The 8,757-nt window shown below is 51.4% G+C and overlaps 1 protein-coding gene across 1 annotated transcript in view; it reads right to left on the bottom strand.

The window, feature by feature from the left end:
• Positions 1–244: 244 nt before the first annotated feature.
• Exosc10 (exosome component 10) overlaps positions 245–8,757 on the bottom strand; it is a 24,016-nt gene continuing 15,503 nt past the window's right edge. The window contains exons 18-25 of the mRNA XM_021160364.2: positions 6,760–6,855; positions 6,440–6,514; positions 4,201–4,288; positions 3,234–3,310; positions 2,155–2,326; positions 1,524–1,585; positions 847–923; positions 245–362 (exon numbers count right to left, since the gene is read on the bottom strand). Coding sequence (XP_021016023.1) covers positions 332–362; positions 847–923; positions 1,524–1,585; positions 2,155–2,326; positions 3,234–3,310; positions 4,201–4,288; positions 6,440–6,514; positions 6,760–6,855 — 678 coding nt within the window. The 3' untranslated portion in view covers positions 245–331. The remainder of the gene's footprint in view (positions 363–846; positions 924–1,523; positions 1,586–2,154; positions 2,327–3,233; positions 3,311–4,200; positions 4,289–6,439; positions 6,515–6,759; positions 6,856–8,757) is intronic.

The following is an 8,757-nucleotide window of genomic DNA, read 5'->3' as shown; positions in this document are numbered from 1 at the left end:
CAAGTCAAGGGCTGAGGAAGAGGCACAGCTGGCTCCCAATAGCATTTCCTAAGTTGCTGAGGCAGAGCCACCCCATGACCCACACTGGCCACCAACAGCCCACGGAGCCTTCCAGATATAAAGGCTCCTGCACACGTGGCCTTGGGTTTCTATGCAGTCTCTTCCGGCATGTTTCTCTCCTATTCTCTGAACAAACAAACAAACAAACAAACAAACAAACAAAACCAACGGACAGAGAACCATCTTTCTTCTGGTAGGAATACATTTTAATGGTTTTAAAATGGGTGTGTACAAAGCAGCGCTGTCGGCAGCCCCAGGAGTCCCTCCAGCACTATCTCTTTGGCCAGTTGTGGCGGAAGCCTCTGCAGATAATGATGAAAACCAGAGTTACCACTTCAGGTTCAGGAGCTGTGCAAACCTCAAACACATAGCAAAGGGGGTCGGGGTGGGGATAGGGGGGCGCTATGCTTGGGCACTGAGCTGTGTGTGGGTACAACAGCAGGCCTGTCCTGCTTCGTGTGTGGGATCCTGACAGGTTCTGCTCCAGCATGAGCAGGTCATGCTATGAAAACACCGGCCAGTGATGACCCACCTGCTGGTTTCTCTCATCCCAAGAACCAAGTTGGTGTGGGGAAAATTCCAGTGAACTACAGTGTAAGGAAAAGGAGGAGGGTAGGATTTGAGGCGTGGGGTGCAGGACATGGTCGGTGAGCAGGTGATGTGTGTTCCTGCTTTCTGAGTGACTGAGAGGTCTTGCCTCTGTCCAGGGCAGCCCCTGAAGCTGCATCCTGCTGAGGTTCCCAAGTACAGTGGTTGGCTTTCTGCCTGCCTGGCCAGGCCACCTACCTGTCCGACTTTCCAACAGCAAATGACATGCTTTTGTTTCCCACCGACTGTTTAAATTTTTTGGCTCCAACACGTTTCTGAAAGAGAAGAGTTATGAGTTGGCTGAGGCCAACGTCAACTACCAGCCCCGAGGAGAACAGTTGTCACCCCAGCTTGTGTGCCCGACAGGCTGTGATAGGAACAGGAGGGGCTCTGCACAGTCCTGAGCAGCCAAGGACTGTATACACGTAGCCCCTTCACTGCGTAGGGCAGCACTTCAGGCCCAGGCTGACTGGAAGACACCTTGTTCAAGGCCAGGCCAGGCCAGGCATAGCGGCACACACCTGTAACCTCTGCACTTAAATGGTGGAAGCAAGAGGACGGAGTTCTACGTCAGCCTGGGCTATGCCTGTACTATATTGTTCACTGCCTGTTCTTAAATTGCGGACACAGGGGCCAGCAGGATGGCTCAGTAGACAAGCGCAGTGACCTGTGTTGGGTCCCTGAGCCCGTGGTGGGAGGCCAGAAAGCCCATACTGTTCTCTGGCTTTTCGCACTCTCATACATTAGTAAATTCGTAAAACTTGCTGTGGGAACAATTGGCAGCAGTGTCTGTGCTCGAGAAGGAATGAGGTGGGAAAAAGGTGCTAAGCCCCAGGTGGTCACTAGAGCGGTGTGGGCGCCCTCTGCAGCCTTACCTTGCCGGAAGGTGCCAGCTTATTGGGGTCGAACTGGGAGGAAGGCTTGGATTTACTGTCCCCTGAAAGTAAGAGTGATCACGACAATGAGCAAACAGGCTGACAGGCCAGGGGTCTGGGCTTCAGGAAGCACCAGCCTCGCTCGGCCTGCCACCTCTCCTGTGCCCCAGCAGTCTGAGACTATGCTGTGCACAGGCTTGTTCCCAGGCTGGCAGAAGCAGGCTGACACTTCTGCATCAAAAACACCTCATGCCACTGGTGACAAAGTGAGCTGACATCCGCGTGTCGCCTTTTCACCTGCCCAAGCTCTACCAGCTGCTGGAGTGAGGAGTGCCACATGCAAACCCTCACAGGGACCTCTAGCTTAAGGGACATAGAGGTCACTTTGTGAGCCATGCCTTCAACCTAGTCTTGACCCTGTGGATGTGGGAGGCAAACTTAACCATGGGCCACAATAGAGGCCATCCTGCTGAGCAGGGACAATGACTACTGAGACTCTGCATCGACGAGAGCAGGGGGCTCAGTCCCTGCCACTGCTTGTCCCATGTATTGGACAGGACTCACCCTGCACTCTGCAGCTCCTCCCTTCTCAACCTATCATGGGTCTCCTTGGTGTCCTCCCTGTCCTTACCAGCAAAGGCCCCGAAGTCTGACTGGCTGTAGTCATAGGGACTGAAGTCTTTCCCTGGGGGATCAGGGTCCTTGGCTTTCTTGGAGCTTTTTAGTCGTTTCTTCTCCTGTTTTTGCTCTATAGTCCTCAGGTCACTGGTGGTTCGTTCTCTCTTCTTAGTAGCATTTTCTAGCTGCAGGTGAGAACATGCAGGGAGGGAGTCACAGGAGTGTGCAGTGATGTCCCACTATAACACTGCGGTACTTGTTTGCGACAGGCCCGAGTGTAACTGTGAGAGTCACTTGCATTTTACTCAGAGCTTTCACACACATCCTGCAGGTCACCCCATGCAGCTTGAAGTCATTTTGTGCAGCATGGAATTTCCACCTGTGATGTTGGGTCAGCCCTCAGAAAGTTGTGGACAGTAGGTAGGCATTTTGGATTTCAGGTATCAGACAGGGATGTTCAACCTGTTTTAGCTGGGGCTACTCAAGCTGCTTCAAACAGCAAGATTGGGAGCTGAGGCTGGAATTCAGGGGCAATCACAGGAGAAGATTCCTGACTGATAATATTCTCAGGCCACTTAAGACAAAGATTAAGAAGGGAATTTTAGAATGCGTTGGGTGTAATAAGAACAAAGGGATCAGGGTGGGCAGGGGCAGGGCTTTGGTGTCACACACCTTTAATTATAGCATAAGGGAGGCAGAGACAGGTGCATCTCTGAGTTTGAGGCCAGCCTGGCCTACAGATGAATTCCAGTACAGCCAGAACTACACAGAAAATCCTGTCTCAGAAAACAAAAGTACCGCCTCCTCTACCACCATCAAAACAGAACAAAGACTTCTCTAGGGCAGAATGGGACACAGCAGCGTCCCTGTGCTTTGTCCTCTGACAGACCACGGCCCAGTGCTAAGAGGGTTTACCAGAGACACAGATCCTAAGAAAACTCTAACATCACCTAGTTAGAGGAGAAGAGAGGTGGGTGCCAACTGACAAACCCAGTCCAGCTGTGGTGCAGAGTGAGCCCCCTGACAGTGGTCCAGGGAAACCCTGTACATGACCAGGGGTGTGTTTCTAGAAAGGGGAAGGGGAGCACGTACCGCGGCCTGCTGCCGCACAGGGATAGCCTGTTCCAGCACACCGGCTGCAGCCTTTTCCTTTGCCTCCTCCTGGGCAGCTGTGAGAGAGAACCATTTGTAGACTCCTGCCACTGTCCACCCAACCTGGGCACGAGGGCCGGCACTGCTGCCCCTTCCCCACCTGTCCCCTACAGATTCTAACCAATAGCCTTGCCTGCCTGTGCCTCTCAGGAGGCCAGGCCAAATGGCCAGTGGCTTTTCTGACACTCCCGCTGTCGACGTCCAGGAATCAGGCCTCCTACCCCATCTTCCTAGATGTTCAGGACAGACCCTCTGCCGCCCCACACCTTCCTTTCCCATGCTTCATGCGACTTAGCACCAAGTGCTGGCTCTGAGACAGGGTGAGTCTAGGGTCTGACATGACAGCAGACCAGTCATGTCAGCTGAGCTGCTGGGCTCAGGCTCTCTGTCCTATTTTGACTTTGTCACTTGGATCCCCTCTGCTCAGAGCCCTGCCAAGTTACTCTAAAGACCAGCCAGTCCTCAGAGAGGCCCCGATTGCTTGTCTGCCTCTCTTCCCCAGGCACTCTGGACAATCCTGCCTTGCCCTTCTTTGGGCGTGAGTGCCAGCCAGTCACTACATGGGACCCTGGACTCTGCTTCAGTGCACTCTCCCCCTGGATCTGTCCCAGCCTCTTCAGTTCAGGTGACCTAGCCTGCCTTTTCTCTCCATCGTCCAGAGCTCTTCTTTCTCCACACGCAGAAGTGCTGTGTTACAGGGGCAGAGCACACAGGCAGTGAGTGTGCACCATGTCCAGCACAAGTTCAAGTCTGCCAGGTTGGGGCTGGGCCTGTTTTGCTCATTGCCCTGTCCGTCAGCGAGGGCTGGGCTCCCTACTAGACACCCATCATTCAACATCCTCCATCTGACTGATGTGCTGGGGCTGTCCCTTCAGAGACCCTGCATTTACAAGATCGTGAACGCTACCTGTTTGCTCAGCTACCTTCTTCTTGGTTGCTTCTTTAGGTTCTTTCTGGACCTGGACCTGGCTGGCCAGCTTCCAGCGGTTGCTGATCTATAACAAAAACAGACAATGACCAAAACAAAACAAAACCAAAAAAAAAAAAAAAAAAAAAACAAAAAACAAAAAAAAAAAAAAAAGGGCTGCCTAAACTTGGGAGTGCCTACTTGCTTCTGAGGCAATGGAGGGCATGCTAACCTACTAAGGACACATATTCTAAGCCAATACACCCTAAATCTAAAAGCATCATCTTTTGCTGGCTTCGCTTACAAGATCCCTTTCTAAGCAGGGCCAAACACACATGAACCCCAGCCACCAGCCCAGTCAGCCTCTAGGCCAGGGAACCTCGGTCACTGGCCCGTGGCCCAGTCAGTAGACAAAGTGGGGCTCAAGGTGTCTCCTTAGGCCTACGTTTTACCTCCTGTCCCACTTACAGATGTGGTCCAAGAGCCACATCTTGGTGATCCAAAATGAACACAAGGGATGGACTGGGGAGGGTGTACCACAGGCGGGGCAGGAGAGGAAGCCCACGTTGCTTCCTCTTCATTTTGGCTTTTGAGTCAGTGTTTTTTCCAAGATTCTATGCAGCCAACGATGACCTGAAACTCATTCTCTTGCTCCTACTGCCCCAGGAGTGGGTTTATAGCTACACACCATACATTTCCTATTGCTAGTGCCCCCACCCCTGCTTTGGAGACAAGGTCTTACTCTGTAAACCTGGTTGAGTCTGGAACCTATGTGGATCAGTCTGATCTTGAACTCAGATCTCCAATTCTCTGAAATGCTAGGAGTAAAGATGTGTTACCATGCCTAGCTTGTTATTCCTTCCATTTGGGTTCGAACCCAGAGCCCTGTACTTGCTAAGTGAGCACACTACCAGTTAGTTAAGTCCCAAGTCCAGGACGTCTCACTTCTTCAGTTTTACTTTTAATGTTTTTCCTACTTTTTTTTAGGCAGGACCTCACCATGTAGCACTGGCTCCCCTACAACTTGGTATATAGTCAGAGAACTGCCTGCCTCTGCATCCCATGTGTAGGGTTAAAGGTGTGCAGGACGGGCGTGGTAGCGCACACCTTTAATCCCAGCACTTGGGAGGCAGAGGCAGGCAGATTTCTGAGTTCGAGGCCAGCCTGGTCTACAAAGTGAGTTCCAGGACAGCCAGGGCTATACAGAGAAACCCTGTCTCCAACCCCCCCCCCCCCAAAAGGTGTGCACCGTCATACCCAGCTACCTGTTTACATGAAATTTTATTCACTCATTGTGTGTGTGTTTGTGTATACACATGCCACCGTGCATGTGTGAAGGTTAGAACACAACTTGGAGTCACGTCTCTCCTTCCACCACAGAGGGTCTTGGGATCCAGTTCAGCTTTTCAGACATGGTGGTAGGACCCCTTACCCATGAGCCACCTCGATGGCCCTGGGACTCCTCCTAAGAGCAGCAGGTTAATCCCCTCAGCACAGGACCCAGGCCAGAGAGGGTGCTGTCTAGTGACAGGACTGTGCTGATGGCTGTCATCAGAGCATATCCTTTCTACAGGGCCCTGTGTGAGGGGTGCTCTTGACCACAATGCCAGGCAGTCTCCTCAGACTCAGGCTGCTCCCTCTAAGAGCCTTGAAGCAATATACACATATACAAATGTTATAAACTATATTATTTATGTACTTTATTACATATAAATTACTCCATTAGAAAAACACAAAACAATGTTTTTTCCTTTCCAGTTCTGGATTTGAACCCGGCCTATCATACATTAGACAAACACTATCCTATTTTGATACTCGTGTGAAGCAGAGCAGAGCAGGCTGCTGCTTTTTCTCTTTTTTTTAAAAGGCAGGGCCTCTTAGACCCCCCGTTATCTAGAATACACTGTGTGGCTGAAGACGCCTTTGAGCTTCGGGTCCTCTGCTGTCTCCTCCCAAGTGCTGAGCTCACAGGTGTGCATCTCCACGCCAGCTTTACGTTGTGCTGGGGACCAAACCAGGGCTCCACGCGAGCCAGGCAAGCACGCTACTAACTGAGCTCCATTCCCAGCCCCAAGCCCTTTGTTGTAGACTCCCAAAGGCTTCCAAGGACCGGGCTACAGTTTGTCTTAGACGCAAAGGGCCTCTGTTCTGTTTTCAGCAGCCTAACGAGGATCTGAAGCCTGCCCAAGAGGAGAACCCAGCTCTCACTCAGGTCAGAAGCCCCTAGAACGCTACTTACTTCATAGATTTTCGAAGAAGGATCAAACTTTGCTGCTTGAGAGATGTGGGCCTTGTGTTCCAGAGAAGGCAGGAACTGCAGAAGGGAAAGGGTCACTGCAAATGCCAGGGCAGGCACCTTGCCTGTCAGAGGCACTGCTACTGCCAGTGTGGTCCCACAAGGCCTCAGCTCAAGAGTCCCGACCTGGACACCTTGGATGACTGATACGCCGGTGCACCTGGGCTCCCCCTCCACAGTCCTGCTTTCCTCCCGGGTGAAAGGACTCGTGGCTGCAGAACTCCCCGCAGCTCCTGTCGGCTGGGCGCATCTGCGCTACTCACCATCCGAAATGGGTTTTCAAAGGACTGCATTATGTTCTGGGCTTTTTTCTGTGCCACCGTCAATGGAGTCTTTCCACCTTCTTCAGTGTTAGGTTCCTGCAGGGACAGACCAAACCCATCACTTCCGACCATGAGCACGCTTCTGCACCAGGATGCTTTCCTGGGTCAGCAACAGGGGTGATTTATTTCCTCAGGTGATGAATTCTTCATTTTTTTTGGGCTACAAAGACCAGGCTGGCCTTAAAACCAGGTATTTATCTGCTTCCGGGATTAAAGGTGAGTGAGCCACCACAGCCAGCTCGGGAACTGATGCGTTTTTACTATCTCACAACCTGCGCGGGGCTGTGGTCTGGCCACTACCTACCGTTCTGCTCGAGGAAAAGCACAGGGATTTAAACAGAGCTCAACCTGGCCAGACAGCCCGAGGCCATAACTGATAAATGTGAACTGTAATATTATAGATCTTGACAAGGAACCAGTAAAAACATGCCATCAAACATTGCTTCCAACTGGATTCATAACATCCACCTGTCCCTTGAAGTTATGTTTGCTTCTAACACAGCAGAGACAGTGCAGCCTCAAGTTCAGGAAGACTAGCGTGGAATGGGGCACACCTTTACAATACATGCACTGGAAAGCCAAGGCGGGAGAAATCCAAACCATCTGTTTGTTTGTGTTTTTTCAGAGTAGTGTTTCTCTGTGTAGCCCTGGCTGTCCTAGAATTCACTCTGTAGACCAGGCTGGCCTCGAACTTAAGAGATCCACCTGCCTCTGCTTCCTGAGTGCTGGGTTTAAAGGCGTGCATCACCACTGCTGGTTGATTTTTAAAAGAAATTTTATGTGCATGAGTGTTCCATTTGTTTGTTTGTATGTATGTATGTATGTATGTGCACATGTGTAGCTGATGACAGCCTATGGAGGTCAAGAGGTGCTGGACCCCCTGGAACTGGAGCCATACATCACTGTGAGCTGCCATTGGGGTCCTGGGAATGAACAGAGTCCTGCAAGAGCAGCACCTGAGAGACGAAGTCTGAGGTTAGACTGGGCAGCAGGATGAGACCCTAAGGAGAAAAAGGAAGTTCTACAGAGCAGACCAAGCTGCTGAGTGCCCATGACAGCTCTGCCAGCCAAGGCCAACCACCACCCTAAAACCCTGTCCAAAATACTTCTACTGTGACAGGCTTTGTCTGTGTAACCCTGTTTGTTCTGTTACTCACTGTGTAGAGTGTAACTCACTGGCCTCAAACTCAAGAGACATTCCTGTCTGCACCCCTCGAGTGGTGGGCATGCACTACCTTGCCTCAATCAGGACTTTTAAAAATGTGTATGCGTGCATGTGTGTGTACATAGAGGTCAAAGGACAACCTTTGATGTGTGCTCATCACCATGTATGCCAGGCTAGTTGGACAGGAGACCTCTCCCATCTTACCATAGGTACAATGGGATCACAGAGATGTGTTATAATGTCAGGCTTTTTAGTGGTTTCTGGAATCCAAGCTGTAGCCCTCACATTTGCATGGCAAGTACTTTATCCACAGAGCCATCTCTCCAGGCCTTTAGGCCTTCCCTTTGCAGGGAACCTAGAGGTGCCAATACAGGCAGAAACAAGCAAGCTACATCACAGCCAGGTCCTAGGAACACAACTCAGTCCGAGCAAGCCACCCAGGGTCTCCAGAATGGATACCCTCTCCCAGGGTCAGGGAGCAGAGACCTGCTACTCCCTAGAGCCTACACTGGCTGATGACATTTCTTCTAGTGAGTTACAGTGTGCAACGTGTTTTCCTAAAAGCACGTCCAGAGGATGACAGGTGTTCAGGAAGGCACACGCCACAAACTCGGAGGAATGCTCTGCAGAGCCTTGCTGGCCAAGCAGCATCTGGTCCTCTGCCATGGCTGGATCTACTCTTGTCTTGTCATGTCAACCCAGTGTCCTTCTCCTTAGGCACTTTTCCCTCTAAGGTCAGTTGGTCAGTCAGTCTGTCTGCCCCCCCCCCCCCC

The sequence above is a fragment of the Mus caroli genome, chromosome 4, assembly GCF_900094665.2.
Source record: "Mus caroli chromosome 4, CAROLI_EIJ_v1.1, whole genome shotgun sequence".
NCBI classification, from domain to species: domain Eukaryota; kingdom Metazoa; phylum Chordata; class Mammalia; order Rodentia; family Muridae; genus Mus; species Mus caroli.
The sequence above is the reverse complement of the archived record's forward strand: the minus strand, read 5'-3'. Positions and strand labels throughout refer to the sequence as shown.